This window comes from Musa acuminata, chromosome BXJ2-3 (assembly GCF_036884655.1).
Source record: "Musa acuminata AAA Group cultivar baxijiao chromosome BXJ2-3, Cavendish_Baxijiao_AAA, whole genome shotgun sequence".
Classification (NCBI taxonomy): Eukaryota; Viridiplantae; Streptophyta; class Magnoliopsida; order Zingiberales; family Musaceae; genus Musa; species Musa acuminata.
Window position 1 is genome coordinate 37,446,357 of NC_088340.1, and position 21,258 is coordinate 37,467,614.

At 38.3% G+C, this 21,258-nt stretch overlaps 2 protein-coding genes and 1 long non-coding RNA gene across 7 annotated transcripts; 1 reads left to right on the top strand and 2 right to left on the bottom strand.

Moving 5' to 3' along the window:
• Positions 1-197: 197 nt before the first annotated feature.
• On the bottom strand, positions 198-2,330 carry LOC135608027 (amino acid permease 3-like). Its single transcript, XM_065100431.1, has 6 exons — positions 2,175-2,330; positions 1,829-2,062; positions 1,638-1,731; positions 1,342-1,556; positions 1,122-1,261; positions 198-1,049 (listed from the first exon to the last, which is right to left on the bottom strand). Exons 1-6 carry the CDS (start codon positions 2,251-2,253, stop codon positions 396-398), a joined length of 1,416 nt encoding a protein of 471 aa, XP_064956503.1. The 5' UTR covers positions 2,254-2,330; the 3' UTR covers positions 198-395.
• Positions 2,331-4,028: 1,698 nt separating this feature from the next.
• On the top strand, positions 4,029-15,792 carry LOC135608026 (PHD finger protein EHD3-like). 3 transcript variants are annotated; one of them, XM_065100427.1, is made up of 6 exons: positions 4,029-4,370; positions 9,254-9,721; positions 10,829-11,059; positions 11,150-11,458; positions 13,938-14,027; positions 14,377-15,792. In XM_065100427.1, the coding sequence occupies exons 1-6, from the start codon at positions 4,254-4,256 to the stop codon at positions 15,349-15,351; spliced, it is 2,190 nt and encodes a 729-aa protein (XP_064956499.1). In that variant the 5' UTR covers positions 4,029-4,253; the 3' UTR covers positions 15,352-15,792. The 3 variants fall into 3 exon arrangements, with proteins under 3 accessions (XP_064956499.1, XP_064956500.1, XP_064956502.1); XM_065100428.1 differs by having other exon boundaries at positions 9,257-9,721; XM_065100430.1 differs by lacking the exon at positions 9,254-9,721.
• A 1,546-nt stretch (positions 15,793-17,338) lies between these two features.
• Positions 17,339-19,949, bottom strand: LOC135608029 (uncharacterized). Of its 3 annotated transcripts, none has more exons than XR_010485390.1 (4): positions 18,862-19,949; positions 18,246-18,468; positions 17,856-18,010; positions 17,339-17,773 (listed from the first exon to the last, which is right to left on the bottom strand). It is a non-coding gene; the product is annotated as an uncharacterized LOC135608029 (long non-coding RNA). The 3 variants fall into 3 exon arrangements; XR_010485389.1 differs by having other exon boundaries at positions 18,246-18,429; positions 18,862-19,944; XR_010485388.1 differs by lacking the exon at positions 18,862-19,949 and having other exon boundaries at positions 18,246-18,851.
• Between the last annotated feature and the right edge of the window lie 1,309 nt (positions 19,950-21,258).

Below are 21,258 nucleotides of genomic sequence, written 5' to 3' on the forward strand. Positions count from 1 at the left end.
GAAAGTAGGTAAGATTTCGATTAGTCCTACACGAAAGTAGGTAAGATTAATATTGACTTATAAGAATATGATGAATGTATTCTTATTAACTTTAGCATAAGTATTTTGATTAATGATTTGGACTAAACGATAGACTAGTTAGCCCATGGATCGATATGAATATTTATATTTTATTAAATAACTGAAAACATAAGTCATGAAACAAATATTAATTGAGTTCTATTGATTCAGTAGAGGATTCCAGATGGAGTACACCCACAGCTTGCTTTTGGTACCTTCTATCTAGTAATTGAGCTGCTTTTCTTGGAGGATCACAAACAAATAAGTGAAGCAACAGCAACAACCACAGGGAATAAACAACTATCAGCTACATCTGATCTGTGAGCTTTGTCTTCCTAGCTCGCCTTGAAGGGCCGGTAGACCTTGAGGTCACTCACCACCCCGGCTATAGAGCCGGCCGCCGAGGCTATGGTGATGGCTAGGCAAGCCAAGCTCAGCAGCTGCAGGCACACCCACCTCGTGCTCCACCTCGCCACCTTCTTCTGCACGATGTACATCTCCACCGGGAAGTACACCGTCAACGGCCAGAACCCGATAGCCCCGAGCAGGCCCACCACATCGTTGAAGAAGGGAAGGAGCATCGACACGACGGTGGATATCATCACGAACGTCGTGCGCCATATTAGCCTGAAGAGGTTGAGCTTGTACGATCCCCGCGCCGGCAGCGGGACCTGGATCTCCTTGCCGATGAACTGCGACCTGGGCCACGTCTCCAGAGCCCATTTCTCGACGAAGGCGAAGAGCGGCTGGCAGTAGACCTGGTAGGCTCCGACGAGGTGGACGACGATGGCGACGTTGGCGATGTCGAGGAGCCAGTAGGGATTGTAGAAGCCGAAGCCAGTGAGGAGGTTGCCCGGGGCCATGTCGCCGAACGCGGCGTAGCCCATGCATCCGCACAGCATGTAGAAGACCGTCGTCACCGCCACGCTGATGAGGGTCGCCCTCTTCATCACCTTCGCCTCCGACGGTGGCGGCGTTCTTATTGTATCCTGAAGATGCATGCACTGTGTCAGTCACCTTACTCTGAAACTTCGTGAAGGCATGGACTACGACCGAAGTACCTGAATCTCGATCAGAATGATGGAGTAGGAGTAGGCGAATGCGATATCGCCGAAGGCTTGTAGGCTGCGCCAGATCTTGTCCATCTCGCTGACGGTGCCAATGCTGATTCCAGTGAGACTGCCTCTGACACCACCATTCTCTGAAGAAGAGAAGAATAAGCCATGGAGTCGAATTGAGTTGGCGGATCCATCAAGAAGGTACGGCGAAGAAACTGCTTACTGATGACTTGGACGATGCCGAGAGAAAGGCCGATGGAAGAGTAGGTGAAGGACATGACAGCGGCGACGATGGAGAGCCACCATATCTGGTCGAAGTCGGGGATCTGGGAGAAGATGATCTCGGCCACACCGAACATGATCATGTAAGGGTTGCTGTTCACCTGGCAGGGACTGTCATCTCCGTTCTTGTGGAAACAGTTGGACCTTTCGATTGCCCTGTTTCCACACCAAACCAACATCAACGCTCTTTCTCTCAACGCCACATAGCAAAATAGAACAACAGCAGGTTCTACTTACACCATGCTAATGGAGGCAGCGATGGTGTATCCGATGGCGACGCCGACGATGTTGAGGTACTGGAGATAGCCACAGAGCTTGACCTTGAACCCATCTGTTTGTTAGAATGAAGAACACGAGAGTCGCAAGTTAGCAGGTGAAGATTTTGGTGCAAAGCTCGATGTTTTGCTCGATGAAGTGGCGGGACATACCGAGATTAGCTCGGACGGTATCCATGTAGGTGTAGTTGCGCTTGCCGGTGTTGGGATCACCAGATCGGTAGCAGTCGGCGAGGAGGGCAGACGTGTAGTACGTGACGAAGGAGAACAGAAGCATCGCAATGGGGCCGGCGACCCACCCGAGCTGGCCTATTGCCCAGGCCAACGAAAGCACGCCGGAGCCGATCACCGCTGTTATGATGTGCGCGCTTGCCGTCCATAGTGTCCCTGCAGAATCCGAACCGACAACAATTAGAGAAACAGATGATTTGGAGCACAGTGGAAGTGGAATTGGGGTCATCAAAGAATCTAATCCAAGAGGAACCGTTCTTCTCCTCACCGGTTCTCTTGAGGCGGCCATCATCATCGAAGCATTTGGAAGCACCCTGTGGAGCGCCTAGTTCCAAGGAGACCTCCATAGGAAGACTGCTGTTGGCGTCGAGAGAGACTGTAAGCTCAAGACTGCTGCAGCTACTAGAGGAAGGAGACAGGGCTATATATAGAGGAAAAGTGTTAGCACAGTCAAATCAAGGGTCCAAAGGTTGAACTCTGGCGGAGGCAGTGGTCAGCTGTGGTTGACGCTTCCATCATTTCATAGCTCACCATCCATTGAAGGCCACACTGTTTCCACCACTATCACCCATACAAACTGGAGAGCATTAACTCAAAAGGAAGTTTCCATGGGGGTGAGTGACACAGTGGAAGCAGTAAGGGAGCAAACTGGAATTCCAAATTAATGATCATTCATTGTCATAGAGAAGACAGATGAGAACAGTAAAGCAAGTCTGGATCATGATTAGCCAAGCTCAGAGATCAGAGAGTTTCCATCATCAAGTGGAAATCATTCTAACTGTGAATGGAAAAAGTCTACATAAAATTTAGTTTCAGTAGTAGGGTTAATGGAGAAAGATAATGGTGGAAGTCAGAGCTCTGTTTCTTTCTCTCTCTCTCTCTGATATTTAGGAGACTTGTATGCTTGATGAAGTATATCAAAATAGTGGCTGCAGTGGTGCTTTTGTTGTTACTTTGGTCTCTCACCATGTACATTGAACAAGCAGCTGAAAGTTGAAGAACATAAGAACATGTGTCCAGACACATGTTCTTCGTCCCATCTTCCTCAATGTTTGCATGAGGAACAGGAAAAAAAACCTCTTGAGTTAATCTATTTTAGTATGTATGTTGATAAGATTTCTCTGTTGTGATGTGGACATTATACAATTGAACTATAGAGGTAATAGATTATCTAATATGGGACACAGGCTATTAGAATTTATCCTCCTCAACTTGGTTGCTCTGCAAAATATGTGACCAAATCTAGTGAATTCTCAGGGGGTTAATGAAAACACATCTACCTAATTCAAAGTTTGATTTCATTTTACATATATGTGATACTCATATTTGTGCATAAATATAGTTAAATCCTCACATTTGACAAAGAGAACTTGAAAGATTACACTTGAGCAAGCTCACCATGGTAGTGGAGCTGGGCTTGCTATTTGCAATGACCCATGCCATGGTTGCCACCCTATTTATGTGAGGGGGGGGATTTTGGAGGATGATTTGTATTACTTGATTCACTATACACAATATGTTTATTGTGTTATAACTATGAGATCTTTTCCTCCAATGCTAATTGGTTCTAATACTTGTCAAAAGAAGGCCTTTTTTCCCCAATGAAATTGACAGAATTGCAAGTTGGGTTTGCTTTTGATGAAGATAATGTGACATCCTAAATCATCCAACATCAAAAATGGAAAGAGATTTAAGTTGGTTTATGAAGCCCCATGAATCTTATTTTGGATATAGTGATTTTTGGTTTGTGAAATTAGGATTACAATATCAAACAAAAAATTATTAATTAAATTTTCACTGATTGATAAACATGAAAGATATGGACATCACCCTCATCAACTTAATCATGTAAATTATGATCAACCCATCAATGTCAAGTCATTAGATCTTCTGGTATCTAAATTTAGGTATTTATTTACTTGAGAATGAAAATAAATTTTTATTTTTTTTATATCCAATCCATTTTCAGAAAAAGGATTTTACAAATAAATTTCTAGCAAAAAAAAAGTAAAACGCAACATATATTTATCGAAAATTATAATATTGGAATTGCATATTAAAAAGAAATAGAGTTATTATAATAGAAGGTATTAAGCTTTGCTTCGCTACGCTTCTGCCAAACAGTTGTCGATCGATCGATTCCCTTCACCTTGCACCCGAAACCGCTAGGGTTTATCGTTCCGCCTCGCAGGATCCCATCTTTCTTCTCTCTCGTCAATTATTTGCCCCCTCCCTTGATTTCCCACAACTTTCCTCTGTCTCTTTTGGGAGTTCTTTGGTAGTTGTGGGTGTTTTGTGTCTCGTCGAAGCCTATCAGGCGACGGAGGGCACAGATTAGGGGTTTCGTATGGCGGTCGAGGAGCAGAGAAGAAATGGGTCTCTGAAGATGGAAGAATCATCACTCGGGGGTCCAATGACTTGCGACAAGCGGAAGCGTGCCGGGTCGAGTCCGAATGTGATTCAGGTGATCAATGCTTGTTCCGTCTTGCACATTTCGTACTGAAACATCAATGCTTCTGTTGGCATATGTCAAAGACATCAAATTCAAGAAAACAACGATATGGGTGTTATTCTGACCTGGATCATATTCGTATATCATTGCTGTTGAGCTGTAATAGCATGAACACTATGTATCGTTATTTCTGCGGTAAATGGAAATAATAGAGATAATGGGAACTAGACAAAAGGGTATGGAGACGACGGTAAGCTTCATGCTAAAGAGAAACAACTTCAATTAATTATGATCTATTATGAAGTGTCATTTTTCTATAATCTGTTTCCTCTTTGTTATAAATTTCATCATAATTCTATCATTCACTAAAATTTGACTTTAAATAAGCAAACCTGTGGAACAAATGAATGCAACAAAAATCATATTGAGTGTGTGGAACTTTGATTGAATCATATGCTTCAAATTTAATGTTCTAGGGGCTACTTTGCTGAGAAACTAACAATACTGAGAATCGAGTTTATAACTACATTTCTACCATTTCAAGTAAACGGAATATCAATCTGGACTATTTCTGACAGTCTTTAATCAGCAAATGACAGGAACCGATGTTTTAGTGATTACAATAAAGAAAATAGATAATAAAGTGGAATTAAAAGAAAATAAATAAACTTAAGGTGAATACTAGCTGCTAAGTGGAAACAACTTTTATTGACCATAATCCATTGTACAGTCTCTCTCTTTTCAGCTGATAGCTTGTTTATTTGTAAACCTTTTCAATGCGCCAATCATCCTAATTGAGTCTTGTAAAATACCAGAAGTTAGGGATTGGAACTCCTGTTTAAAATTCACAATCCCATTGAAAAATTAGCAAAGGACTTGTAACCTGCCTAATTAGATTCTTAATGACTTAAGGACTCTTCATGATTTGGTATATTGATGTGACTGTTCTTGTATCAATGTAATTAAAATTTTTAAATACATGGTTACAAATGTATCTTGAAATATTATACAATATATCAGATGGTTTTTGATGTGACTTGTATAAATACTGGTTCGAGCAAGCAGTGGTATCAGACCATATGGTGCTCTGATACATGGTTATATCATACAATGCAATATAATGTATCTTGCATGAATACGTAGGTACAAGTACTGGTCGGTGCATACCATACCAATCAATATTTACCGGTTCAAGCAAGGATTGGTATCAGACCATATGGTTTGATACCTGTCAGTATTTAAATTTTCAATTTTCTTTCAGCTGATATCAGACAGTACGGGTCAATATACTGCCTGCACATGGTGCTGTACCAGTTTGGTAGATTACTGAAACTGATACAGGATCAAGATTTGAAACCTTGCTTAAGTTTTCTATCACTTCAATTTATTTTTTCTTTATCAGTTGATATATGTAACCTAATATAGAGCGCCCATCTAGGTGGATGCTTAGATTTAATTTGTTGCTTCCAATTCAGTACAAAACTAAAGTAGACTTAAAGAGTTAAAGATTAATGTTATATGACTTCTACTTTCCTTCTAGTTCTCTAAGTATATTAATAAATATTTCTTTGATAAAATGCTACAAAATTGAACATTGGGCTAGTGACCAATGACTTGACTTGATTAGTCCTAGGATCATATACATAAATAAATTATATATATATATATATATTATCCCCAAAAATTTTAAAATTTGGAATAATTCTGAAAATATTAAGATTTAGGAATATTCCATCATATTTTATCTTGAGTTGAGGATGAGAAGTGTTTGAAATCGAATAAAATACATTAAGTTAGGATTTAGATAAAATGAGATTAATTAAATATTAATTTCGAAAATATTATTAAAATCCTAACATAATCAAACTCTCTCCTCCTCTCCTCTATAGGGATGGGTTGCACTCTCCCTGTTCTTCACAACGGTGAGAGGCTTTGGTCCCAATGGAGAGGAGTGAGACAACGTCGGAGACATAGGTGCTCAGATTCTCCTAATTCAATAAATTTATGAATTTTATTTTATTATTAATGATATAAAAGTTTTTGAGATCTATGATAATTTTATAGAATTTTCTATCAATTGTGGCAAATTTTTAGAATACAAAACCTGAAATTTAACATTAGAAATTATTCAAACCCAAATTATAGATTGTAAAATCGGCTTATACTGATGATTATACTATCAATCTGATTTACTGTTAATTATGTAGGTTGTATCTATATTTTTCATGATTTACAGAATTTTTAACTCAAGTTTATTGGTTGTTTATAATTTTAATTCATGAAAAGTGGTGTTAAAATTTTGATAAATCATGCTGTTATTTTATTTAAGTGATTATGCATATCTAAAACTTAAATCCCTTTTTTTTGGAATTTTTATCAATTATTTGAATTACTGTAGAATTTTAGAAATCTGTGAAAAAGGAATTAAATAGAAAATCAGAATTAAAATTGATCTGACTCATATCAGATCTGAGTTAAACCCAGCCGTCTGGCTCGATCAGGCCCAACCAACATATCCTGCAGCCTGGCTTAACCCAAGTACAGACCCAACTCAACTCGTGGCTCGGTTCGATGCGACTTTGAGCTTAGATACGGGTTTGACTCAAGCCTAGTAGGTTGACTAGACCAGGCTGGTGGCTTGGCAGGTTCGGCCCGACCAAGTGACGGGCTGGTGCGGTCCATTGCTTGCGGCCCTGTGTTGTGCGGTCCACTGGCTACAGTGCAGGCATGACTCAGCTTGTAGCCCTGGCGCGGCCCACTGGCTACAGCCCAGGTGTGACCCAGTTCTGCAGCCCAGCCCGTGCCCCCTTTTCCTCCCTCTTTGATGCACATGCCTAGCACGTGAGTGTATTGTTGGCTGGTCCAGGATTCGGCCCAGCACTGTATTGAGTTAGCTCGACTTGATTTCAGCCTTGTATTGGGTTGGATTCGAGCCTGGGTTGGCCCAGTAGCCTTGTTGTGGTCTGTTTTTCTGAGTTTGTGCCAAATTGAACTTGAACCAAACTGGTTTGGTCGACTCCGAGTGGTTCAAGGTGATTGTGAATCGATTTAGATCGGTCCAAGCTTGTTTGACCTAAATTGGACCTAATCAAGTCTATGTTTGACTAGTTTAGGGTGATTCCAAACGACTCTTATGAGGATTACAAGTTGGTTTAGTAAGGTTCTGGTTGAATTGAGTCCAGTTCGAGGCAATTGGACTGATTCAATTAGGGTTCAAGTCAATTGAGGGTTAATTATGATATGATCCATGATATTGATGTTATTTGATGACTTCTGGATGAATGGATGTATGTGGTAGCACCAGTCCTAAGACTAGCATGAGATATGTGACTGATATGATAAGAGGACCTATATGATCCTTGTCAATTGCAGGTGGGTCACTATACTGGAGGGCGATTTCCTTTAGAGATTAGCGGGCTATTAGACGTGACGGCTAGACATTCCTCCATTTGCTGTTGGGAGGAACATATCCCTACTTTGATAGGTGAGGGACATCATTTCATCTGTTGTTAGAAGTGCGATATGGATTCACTTTATCTGTTGTTGGGAGAGAATCCATCCCCAGGGATTATGCATCTCCATCTCCTATTGGAAGCATGCCCCATCATGTGTCCAGCCTATGCCATATGTTATGAGTTATATTTGTGACTTTAGATTGATCCTTGTTCTAGTTTGTGCTACCAAAACTAGTTTTTGAGAATTGTGACCATATAGTTTGTGATTTACTCTGATTTATTTATTCTACATCTGCTATGCTATTTTCCTATATGTTTTGTGAGGACGTATATGAGGTTCCTACTCAGCTTTTTCTGTTGTTCATGTTTTCAGAGCAGTTACTTGATCCTGTTACAAACACCAGAGTAGGAAGGAACATTACCTATCATTATGTAGTGTTGCATCAAAGCACTTAAGTTTTATACATTTTAAGTTTAGCCACTAGGACTTGATCTACTTTTTCTTGTAAGACATGGATATTTAGAACATTTGAAATTTGTTTTGGTTAAAAGTTATTATTAACTTTATATCTGCTGCGAGTTATTATTTTGTGGAAGTATGTCACATTCCGTGTACATGCCTGTGAAAAAAAAAAGGGCTCAGGATGTGATAGATTTGTTGGATGAGGTTTCAAATCCTCAATCCTTGGTAAATAGATTTGGTACCCTACTACCAAAACAAATCAATATATGTTGGATGAGGTTTGGATCCCTCAACCTTTGGTAAGTGGATTTCATATGTCATCATCAGATTAATGTTTTAAGTGTACACATTTGTCCGATAAGATTTTGAATCCAAAATGTCGGTTAAGTGGATTTGGTACATCAACATCCTAAACTCTTAACTTTTTGTAAATGAGCCTGGTACACCATCACCAGATCAATATTCTAGTTGTAATAATTTATTGAATGGGGTTTCAAACTTCTTGGCCTTTGGTAACTGGATCCATATTTTAGATGTAAACATTTATTGGATGAGATTTTCGACCCTCAATCTTTCGTAAGTGGATTCAGTTCCAAAAGTTTGTGTTGTTCTCATAACAAATTCTGGATCCTTTAGATTCTGTTAGGATTAGAAATTGGGAATAGTAGCATAAATTGGCACATTGTTTTGATAATTAAATTATTGTGAGCTCCTCTTAATTTATAATGCTAGAGAAGTGCTCATTGATTTTCTTTAATTTTGGAAGTACCAAGAGAATTGTTGTTGTTATGGATTTAAAGAAACTATTTTCCACCTTTACATGTCTTTAAGATATTTTAGTGTTATGTTAATCTTAGAGCATGTTGTTTAATCATTTTAATGTAGTAATTTGACATCATAAGAACTGTATCAGCATTTAACTCGTGTTTCCTGTTGAGTATCTTACCTTATGCATGTGTCATCATGGAATGTATTAGCAGGTCTGCATGCCTTCACGTAAGGAGAAAACCAAGGATATTGGGTGGGATCATGGGAAGATAGTTGATGGAAATAGGTTTCAGTGGATGTGCAATTGGTGTGGTTTAGTTAGATATGGAGGTGGGGTGTCTAGGCTTAAGAAACATCTTGCTGGTGTTTGTGATGTTAGAAAGTGCCCAAATGTCCCAGAGGAAATTGCAAAAGAGATCATGAATCATCTCATAGAGAAGCAAAAACACAGAAAGAGGAGGTTGGTTGCACGTGGTATCAAAGGAAGAAGGCATAAGTGTTCTCCTCATTGTGATTTACTGGACAAGGATCATATAAAAGGTGACAATAAGGCACAGGTGGGAAGTGCCAATGAGTTATCTAGAAAAGACATTTGGGAAACCAATATTGCCTCTGAAAGGTTGAAGATCATTAACCAGCAGTCAACCACAACCATGGGGTTAACTGGCATGACTGAGGTATCATGTTTTGTTTATATGTTGAAACATATGTTCATTCTCTTTTTTCTCCCAGGTCTTTGATCATAAGCAAGCTTGCTAAATTTTTGCGAGGATTTGTTGCTTACCTATCTAATATATATTATTCTTGTTTTTCTTGACAACTTTGTCATGTACTTCCTTGATAGTTTGCAAAATATGGTTTATTTGAATGAATTGAAAAGTCGTTTATGATATTTATGACATTGTCTTGCTCGTAAAGCATATAACAACTTGAGAAAGATACTAATTATACCTAGACTGGCTTTTTGCTCTGCCAGTGAGTGCATCACTTCCCCTCTTATATATGATATCTATTCTATTATCCTATTTCTGTCCCTTCTTGATATCCTCATGTGGACTTCATTTACATTCTTTAGTCATTGGTATATTCTGTATATACAAGTTAAGTAAAGTGAATATGTCGATTTTGTGATTCTTCTCAGCTATTCCTTTATTCATGTGGCTATCAAAATAAGTGATATTCTAGTGTTAATGATCATGATGGAAATTTAAGTGCTTGATTGTTTGATCAAACTTATTTTAATGTTACTGCTTAATAATTTTATTTGGCACAAATTAGGTATGGGCAACTGATTGATACAATGTTGTAAGCACATGCATGCCATCATGCAGCATGCTAGAGATGTGAGGTAGGGTGCATCATATTGGATTATTGCACTAGATTTCAAGTGTCAAGTTTAGGCATTCCATAAGAGACTTAGAGCATGTTCCCTTTTGGAAAAGTTTTCATTCTTCCAGAACATTTTCTGAGAAAATTAAAAAAATCTGAAACATATTTACTTACTGAAAAACTAAAACTATTCTATGGGAGAACTAATTTTTATTTTGAAGTGGTTTTGGAAAATTGCAAACAAGTTTTCTTTTCCACATTTTCATGAACAACTTAGAAAGTAAATAACGATTACTTCCTCTTATTTGGAATCTAATCAGCTCATATGCATATGGTCAATCTTAGTTGGAAAAACAGCTAGTCACAGCTGTCAGTACTGAGTCCAGGAAAGTCATTTGCCACTCTGTTGTTCTATTCTTTCTTAAGCAATTACGGGATAATTTTGTTTTTAGCAGGATATGGAGGAACTTCATGACCAAATTTCATGTACCAGAACTGTTGAGGAAGATAGGTACTCTAGAAGGGAACATCACTGGAAATATGTACTAGAAAGCATACTGCAGTTTCCTGATCTGAGTGAAGGTGGTGGCATTTCATGTTGCATCCGTGACGCTCTCACATATGGACCTGAATTTACCAAAAAGTTCAAGATGACTGATATCTTGGGGAACACAGTACAGCTAAAGGTACTACAGTGGCATATCTTCAATCTGGGTCTCTTCACTCTGCTGCGAAGTTTGAAATAATAGTGTACTGTAACTTTTCATGTATACCAGGATAAGTTTGTTGGGAACAGTGAAGTAAAATGTCATCAAACACCAGATAGTGCTGCAAATGCTGAAAAGAGTGCATCAAAAACTGGATCTCTTAGTGAAACTGATACAGATGTCATCAATCTAAATAGTCAAGAACACTTTCTTGACATTTTACGTTCAGAAAAGTTTTTCTTATTGTGTGATTTGATCTGCCATAACTTCCAGGACAACAAGATCAAATTGTTCTTTGACTTCAGCCTGATTAACTCAAAGATGAAAAATGGGGATTATAAGCAATCACCTGGATTATTTAGTCAGGATATTCAAGAGGTAATTTTAATTTTGTGTTTCTCAGCAGTCATCTCTATGGTTTCTTGATGTTGGTTTCCTAATGCTGTATTCATAGCGAATTTATACTTATTTTATGATTTATGGATTATAAAGTCTTGACGCATGTCAGTTTTTTAGTCATATTTATCTCTGTTGTGTTTTTCTTTGTCCCCTGTGCTTTCAGTGGTTATTTTCTGATTCTAGACATGTTTTAGTTTCTATGCCATTAATGCCTGAATCATTCAAGTATGTTTGTGTGATTTTTATCTGAATTAAGATGTATAACACAGCAAATATCAAGGTTCAGCAAACATTGTTGTTTTAAGCAATGATTTCAATAGGCTCTCGGGCGCTCGGGCGAGGCGAGGCGAGGCCCGAGCGCCTCGCTTCACTTCTAGGCAGCGCGCTTCAAAGAGGCGCCACCTGGGCGCTCGCCCGAGCCCAGGCGCCGGGCGCTTCGGGCGAGCGCCTGGGTTAAACCAGGCGACCAAACCAGCGTTTTAGGTCTGGTTCGGTCTCTGGTGCTTTAGTTGGTTTGATTGAACCAACTAAAGCACTGATATCAGCTGCCTTTGCCGCTGCCCAACCCTAACCCTGCTCGCTGTTCACGCTACCGCTGCCGCTGTCACTGTCGCCGCTCGCTGCTCCTGCTCCCGCTGCCGATGCTCGCCGCTTGCCACTGTCGCTGCTCACTTTTACTGCTGTCGCTGCACCCTCGGTCTTCCTTTACACTTCTCTTCCTTCTTCTCTTTCGAAAGTATACTGTTAACAGTATACTAGTAACAGTAATGTATTTATATTTATTAGATTAATAATATATTATTTTAATTTTAATACTGTTAAATAATTATATTTATTAATTATATTATATATTTTAATATTTTAGTGTCTCGCTTCGCTCGGGCGAGCGCCTAGCGCTATTTAAATCACTGGTTTTAAGTTTATTTTTCTGAAAATTATCAATCTCTTAATTTTGAATTATCAGGTCATTTCAGAAGCTCTTCCACTTACCTTGAATTGGAATTTACATTCATAGTAACACAGGCCTACTCCCATACTATGATTCCTGTACTATTCATTCTTTTTGCTTGATTGCTAGATGGCAATACAAAATGAGTAGACAGTATAAAGAATGCTTTCCTGCTTTCTTTGGCCCTTTGATCAAGAACTATGAAAAAGTTGATTCGACCACTTAATAGGGTTCTGTTCCTTTTGTTGCCTTTTTGTGCCTTGAGAACAGCGGCCTTTCATGTAGCAGAAAATGTTTCATTTTCCATTTATTGCTATTCTTTCTGGCTTGTTGATATTAAAACAGAATGGGCTAGTGACTTGACTGATCTTCAGGTCACTTGTCAGACTGTAAGCCTGTTAAAGCTGTTAAATAAAAAATGTTGTTATATATACATATATAGGAAAATTATCAAATAAAACACAGAAGCAACTATTTAAACTGTTACACAAGTACACTTCCAACATCCATCACAAAGATGTAGCAAATCAAAGCATTAAGAAGCAACAGATATATCATTCAACAAGTTTGATACCAATGACAAATTCATCTTGAAGCTGCATTAAATGATCATCCATCATTGTAGTACTTGGACACTCTTTACCAGCACAAGATTTGTAGATTTCAGACCGTTCTCCATGATATCCAACACATTGCCTTACAATTGTGTGAACCGAAGCCTTCTCTTTGAAGATGTACTGCAGTCTAGTCTCCTACTCCTCTCATCAAAGCTGAAATATGCCTTGCTCTGTTGTTTCCTGATTGATGCTGTATCCATCACTGCTCTGGAGAGGTGAGAGGAGGTGCAGTGGTTCGGTAAAGTGCGTGGATGTTGGTCCGAGGTGGACCATTCAAGGGAGAGGGATGTAGCTTGGGAGACAGAAACATTGACGGTGCTTCTAGCTGGCAGTGGTTTGAAATTGGAGGAAATTTTGGCAGTGTTTCTTTATTATATTTTAAATATCTGAATGAAGACATGAGGCTTCCCTTTAAAAAAAATCTACTTAAGCTGAAAAGTTTTTTTATTGTAATTTACTTGTTGGAATTCAAAATATGCTTATTTTAATCTTTGGCAATAAATTAGAACTGATTGCCTGGTTACTGGTTCTTTTGGTTTGACTAATAATCAGATGGGTTAATTTGTTTCCCTTGGGCAATATGCACAGCCGGCCCATTTGTGGGATCAGATCAGATGGGGTCTGGTTCCCAATTCCTTGGTTGGACCGGATGGACCAATCTGGTTTTGATAATTATGCTTTTCTTTGCTAGGAAATCTGTTTTAACGCCTTTAGGTTTTACATTTGACAGTTGGTCATAAATCTTTTTGAGCAGTTCAATTTTGAGTTATGCTGTATGGTTGATCTCATACTGATTCGTAACTTTTTTTAGATGTCTTTTGCCTTTGAAGTTTTACCTGGGAACCTCATGTTTGTGTACTTGAAATTATTACATACTTTGTATGTTTTGCAGGTATGGGACAAATGCCAAAAATTTGGTGAAGAAATGGTCCTTCTAGCAAGTAATCTTTCAAGCATGTCACATGTTTCCTGTCAGACGCATGTAAAACACTGTTACCCTTTTCTTCTCTCTTCTGAACTCTGGATATTACCTGTTACATTGGCTGGGTGACAAGTACTGGTTGGTTGACATAATTATCTAATGAATTCATATCTTAAAAATAAATGTTCTGCTTAGCCTGTCAATGGTCTATATTTTTAACATTGTTGAGGTCTGAGGTTGTGATTTTTTATGCTATAACTGCAACATTTGTTGCTATGAATACTTGGTATATGGAGGTCATGAATTTAACCCTGAAACAAGTACATCCTGTATTAATTCTGTTTGCATTTACAATACGATAGCATGCATGAGCAGATTGTTGCTTATGAAACATCTCTACATCTTCCAGGACACTTGTCAAGTAGTTGCTGAAAGGAAGAGTTTTGCGGAATCCAATAAGACTGCCATGCACCTTACGTTCTGTGAATCAGGCCAATACACCAAACTGGATCAAGCTAAGGCCTCTCCTCTATACAAGGTTCTGACTTGCAGGCAATGTGCCATGGAAGCAAATGGAGAATGTAGCCTCATCTGTGGTGGATGTCAGGCAATGTACCATATCTCATGCATCAAGCCTGCTCTTGTAGAAATTCCAACTCAGAGCTGGTACTGTGTTGTTTGTAATGCATACGAGAAGGAATCACCTGAACCTTTTTCAATCTGCACTAGGAAAGATATTATGCACAAGAATCACTTGGTGTATGATGGGCTTAAAACTTCTGGGACACAAGAATATTGCATTGACAGTGACAGCAGGATTGTTAGAGCTTCCAACTCCACAGAAAGTTCAGTTTCATTTATGGAGACTGATGAGTCACCAGAACTACCAAGGACTGCTCAGTCATTCTTGTGCAAGATATGTGGGACTTGCGAGGATGAAGACAAGAAATTCTTGATTTGTGATCATGTTCACTGCCCTTACAAGTTCTACCACATAAGATGCCTAAAAAGTAGTCAGATAGCTAGTCTGCAGCAGCAAAAGAAGTCTTGTTGGTATTGCCCATCTTGCCTTTGTAGAGCTTGCTTTTGTGATAAGGATGATGATAGGATTGTCCTATGTGATGGTTGTGATGAGGCATACCACACATACTGCATGAGACCACCGTGTACTTCCATACCCAAGGGCCAGTGGTATTGCCAGTCTTGCAATGCATCCATGGAGAGGAAAGGGACGAAGAGACACAAGCAGCGTATCGCCCAGCAACACAGGAAGAATGATGACAGACAATTTAATGAGGTTAGTCGTGCAGTGGATTTGCTATTAACTGCTGCTGAGAAGCTGAGCTCAGAAGAGCAATTGATGGCAGGGGAGAATTCAAGATAGGTGATTGCACAAGTTACTAAACCTTGTGCAATGAGATACTTCATCGGTAGGAGTCTTAGTTTTAATGGTTGAAATGGATATCCTTCGATCATGAGAAAGATCTATGGAGTATGGCTTGGGAGTTTTTTCCCGTTCAGTTTGGTTTCTAGTTTGCTAAGGGAAGGTTTTTTTCACTCAAATGTCAATCATACACTCGGCATTCAAATGCAACTGGAAGAATGGAAAGACATCTTCTTCAATGTATTATATCCTCCCAGTGCCAGAAAATCCCTAGAAGGGCAAATTTTCCTTGTAATTGTTAAATGCTGTTGTTAAAGGGTCGCAACATCTTTTTTGAAATGTCAATCTCAGTCGAAGTCTCCCATGTAATGTAAATAATAGCCAAGGAGAATGTACGTTTCCCCAGTATCCCCTTTCTGTGGAAATTTCGGTTACTTTTCTGTTCTCATTCTCTATTGTGGTGTAGCAAGCTTTCATCTTCTAGATGACAATGGTTTTTGTGGACACTGTCTACATCTGGAAGAATACCAATCTGTTATACACAGAATTAGTCACCTCTCTGTTCTGGCAATTGGTTCCAGGTAATTTCATAGTGATGTTGCCATTATTTTTCTTTCTCTTGTGCGTATGAAATACTTGAAATGATGAAGGTTGGATATGCATAATTGTTTGTTAATATTGATGATGCCATTCAGCTATTATTTTGTAAAAAGGATGTCCTTGGCATCCATGGTGAGAAAGTGCAGTTTTGTCTGGTTTTCCTGGTTTGCATTGTTCAACAATTAGTAGTGGACAAGCCCAAGTTTAGAGTCTGTGATGAATATTTAGATTTCACTGTAAAATTATGAAGCTGTTGATAATTCCAGCTTAGATATGATAATCTTAGTTTATTGGTGTTGATAATACACTGAAAGGTTGACACCCTCACAGGAATCAAGATAAGACATCCTTAAGTTGCTGCTGTAGTGTGTGGATTTATGAAGCTGTTGATAATTCCAGTATGAGAATGACAATGATAGCTTATTGGAGTTGGGAATACAAGGAATCAAGTTAACACTTCTTTTTGTGTAGCTACTTGATGTGTGCATTATAGTCTGATAACAAGAAACTCTCATTCTTGAAATAAAAAGATGTTGACCTTCTTCAAGCATGCAAGATTTTTAAACCTATACCACAAGAAAATCATCAAATTCAATACTAACTATAAATGTATGAACTGGTGGTAAAGCAAAATCCATAGGGTCATCAAGTTTTTTGACAGGAAAAAGCCACCCTCAAGAAGATTCTTATTCCAATTTCTGCACAAATATAATTGCATCTTATCACACTTTTCTATGAAGAGTTCACAAGATCATTTATTGAGCTTCTATGATGATACTATAAATTTTGTTTGGGGTATATACATTGCATGTAATGAAATATAGAAAAAAAATCATTTTCCTTGTGCTTCTCAGTTTGGTTTTGTAAATGAACACACTATATGATTAACCATTTAAAAGATTGAGCTTGCCAACAGCTGATGTGGCAATGAGTTGCCCATCAAGCTTGAGGAACTCATATTTTTACTAAATTAAAGTCACAATCAAGTGCCAATCCTTGATGAGCACTAATCTGTCTATGATTGTGATTTGAGTCCACAAGTAAGACTGTTGAATTCCTCAAAAGAAGAAAAAAAGAAGAGAGGAGCAAGATAACATTGAAGGTTAACATATGGCAGTAAGCCTACACAAGCTTATAATTTTGGTTGAGAAATCCTCTATTTTGAGAATGAACTAAATAACCATCAAGGTTGGGCTTCTGATTGAAGTTTTCAATTTCCTCTCTTGATGAAAAGCTCAGTAAAGTAGCATATAGTGGGGGAAACATAAATCCACCTCTGTGCAGAAAGATGAGAGTTGACAAGATGAGTTGCTGAAGGCAGTACAAATTTTCAGGTCCATCACTTCAACAAGAGAATTATCAATCTCAAAATAAAAAAAAGGCTACATAACTTAAGGAAATATTATTTTTATTATCCAAGTATTTAGTTTTGAGCAGTATCCAACTCAAAATCTCAAGAAATTGCTTTTTGTGTATCATGGTACAATTTGCATGGTTCATGGGTTGAACTCATCAACCAGGAATAACAATAATTCAGTGAAGTGAAACAATCAAAACATAAATGGTCATGGGTTGAACTCATCCATGAACCAATGACTGCATTTACATGCAAGGCTGTCGTTCTTCACTTGCTTGTCCGTCTGAAGAAGAATGAATGGAATCAATGATAAGATCATAAAAATCATATAGCCTGGAAGAGGACTTCTTTGTAGCAATAGCTGCTGTCTCAGAGGAGGAAGGCAACTAGCGAATGTAAGATTGTTTTCCCAATGCTAATGAACACCGAAGTTTGAAAAGTATCATATCCATCATCGAGTGTTCTCTGGCGATCGAAACTTCATCAGATTTGCATGCAATAGCAAGTACATAGGCTACAAAATTCAACTTTCAGCATGTATCCCCACCTGTGTAGCATCTTTAAAAGGACCCCAGCATTCTACTCGATTGTACTTCTTCAATCTTGAATGGAAGTACGCCCATACCTTAGTTTCCAGCAGCTCAGGGTGCTTCCTAAATAAGAGAGAATCTCCATGTACAGATGTACTACAGCTTTTAAAACCTGAATATAATCAAATTAATAATTCATGTAATTAACATATCAGATCTTATGTTCTAGCTTCTTCTTAGGGATAAAGCTCTTAATAAAACAAAAAGATCAAATGCTAAATTCCAAATCTCATGCTTGAGAGAAGTGATCCGGATAGCTGTCGAGAACACCAGATCATAGATCATTGATTTGGAGTATAAGAAACAAGAATCCATGATATTGCTGAATCTTAAAAGTGTGGACTCACCACTGGTAGCTCTTTAGAGAAGCTATGGTATCGGAATCCAGCAACCAGATCTTGGAGGATGTCAGACCCACTTACATAGCAATGTACATGCAAAGACATTTCCTCTTTAATCTCCTTCCACTCTGCCACAACATCATCCCTATGTAATGTGGTTTGCCAGTCCAACCGTGATATTTGATGAAAGCTTCCATCGGTCGTTAGTGTAATGCAAGGCATCAAATAGCTATCAGAAAAATGATTATCTTGCAATATTTCTTCATCTCAGAGAAGAAAACAGTATCACATGTAAACACTTGAACAAATTTTATGACATTTTAGAGACTTGCATATTACTTAAAGATAATTAAGAGCAATAAACAGGTAAATGATCATATAGAATTTGCTAAGCAAAATCCATAACATTTGCAAATGTGACCGTGTTTGTCCAAAGATTCCATAACATCAACACAAGCAATGTTATGCATCCCTTGTCCTTCACATTATAAAACTCAGGAAAAAAACCTATAAAGTATTCCAAATATCAATATCTTTTAACTGCAAATTATGTCACAATATGCAGGTTATTGAAATTCCAGAGTGTAGGATCTAAATGAAATTACTGATCAGTCGATCATACCTTTTGACTATGAATACCATTGGAGACAGCTAAGGTTAGATTAGCTGTGAAGTCACAGTGTGTGAGGGTGTAAACTCTTGGAATGGTGCTCGGAATCTGCTTCTCCATTTCTTCCCCCATGAAAACTACTTTGAGCTTTAAGGCTTCAAATTTTGACGGAGGACCCAAAACCCTAGCTGCCTGGCAGTGAAACAACACATACTGAAATCATCAACTCTGTACTATATTCCTGTGGAATGTCGGAAAATGCTAGGTAGTAACTGCAAGTAGATCTACGAGTCAGGAAGATGATGGTATGGCGATCCTCCTCTCAGATGTTATTTATTCCAGATGAAGAGACTAATTGTCGTTTACTTACAACTTTCACTGTTTCAATTGGCTAAGAACTGAAACATAGCTAACAGAGTTGGGGAAAAAGTATTCTGGTTTGATCCTATTCTCAGACTTCAAATTGACAATCTGCCATGCTATAACCAAACAGATTAATTCCTCTGTATCACAACAGATCTAGCAAAGTAATGTGATACTGCTCCACAATTCTTACTATCATTTAGATAGCTCGATCTGTATTGTTCTCTACGGAATGGCTAACCGTATTCGAAGAGAGTTTGTTCTCTTTGACACATTTCATCAAGTGCCTTGGACACATCTATGTTCTCAGCATTGCAACTGAACTCAACAACCATAAGAAACAAAGGGAGAAGAGAGAAGAGGAACGGAGTTGCAGGACTAGAGGCCACTAGAAGTCTCTCTTTTCACAGCTCAAGATGAGCAGACGGGTGGCTGAGGCGGTCGCAGTGGACATGGGAGTCCTGCTGCCCATCAAGGAAGAAGAGACGACGGGTGCGCGAGAGAGACTGGTAGCGGCGAAGGCAATCCCAGCCGAGAAGCAAGCCATGGGAGGAGCTCCTGGGGAGGAGGAGGACGACTCTCTGTAGGCGTCATGCGTGGCCTCGTCCGGCCCCCATGACCTTCACACACACACACACGGTCGTCGTCTGCTACTTCTCTTGCGGCCATTAGAGTCCTGGTGGTCTTGCCGTTCTCTGCCACATGGAATGGCTTCATTGGTGAGCACAAAAAAGGAATGGATAATATGGATATCGGCGTCTCATCTGTCACCGGAAGAGATCTGAAATGACGACGTGGTCTGATTGTTGTTGGATTTGATATATGCAAGATGTGGCTAATTAGATGTTAGCTCATCTCCATAATATCACAATCCTTACATTTAAAAAATTTATATTAAAATTTTTATAATTATAAAAATAAAATATTTAGTTTTATTTATCATGACATCATCAATTTTATCGATGAAAATATCAAAATAATAAATAAAAAAATAATTTTAATATTTTAATTAGTGATGATGAATGATATCAATAATGACGGAGGATGATACTATTGGAAATTGCGAGTAACTATTATGGATGAGAAAAACGATGGTAAAATGTGAGGACTACTTGACATCTGCATTATTATCCCTCGACAATTACATCGATGTCGATAGATATAGAATGACAAAAGGACCACTTGATAATTACATCAGCATCAACGTAGATATCAAGTAATTCTTATTTCTTGTTGTCGTTCTCCACATCCACAACAGTTACTCGTAGCCCTTAACGGCATTACTGTTCACCACCACAGACGTCGTCTATCATCATAAATTAGAATGTTAAAATTATCTTTTTGTCCATTCTTTTCATATTTTTATCAATGAAATCAATAAAAACTAAATATTTAATTTTCATAATAAATTCGAATATAAATTTTTTAAGTTTACGAATGCTAATGCTAAGGAGAACTGACGATAATTTGTAATTAACCAATAAAATGAGGAAGGGGAACCTTTAGGAGGCGAACGGCGGGTTGGGTGTCCCCGACCAAATCTTTCCTTGGATTGCCTCAAATGATGCAACAAATTTGTGAGTGCACGTAGATTTGCTGCATTTTATGGAGCAGTATAGAATCGGATTGGAAGAATGTTGGAAAGGAAAAGAAAATTATTAATTTGACAGTCAACTAGTTTGATTCATTAATTAGACCTTTTGAGCCTTCAAAAAAATTCCCTCAATCTTTTCATCATCAATCCATCATATGAATGAAAGAGAAGAAAATATTATTATATACTTTAATCTTCCATACTTCATCCTAAATGCTCTCTGGTTATTGTCCCTTCCATTCTCTTTCAATATATCCTTAAAAAGCTTTTTTTTAGTATTTTCTACATGCTTTATATTTTAAACATAATATATAAATATATTATTTTAAATAAATTTTATTAACCCTACAATTCTCGGAGACTGATAGATTCTGATAACTATAAAATGCTTCAAAATGGAAATAGTAACTTGTTCATAGAAATAGTTATCCAAAGTGGTTCAGCACACCATT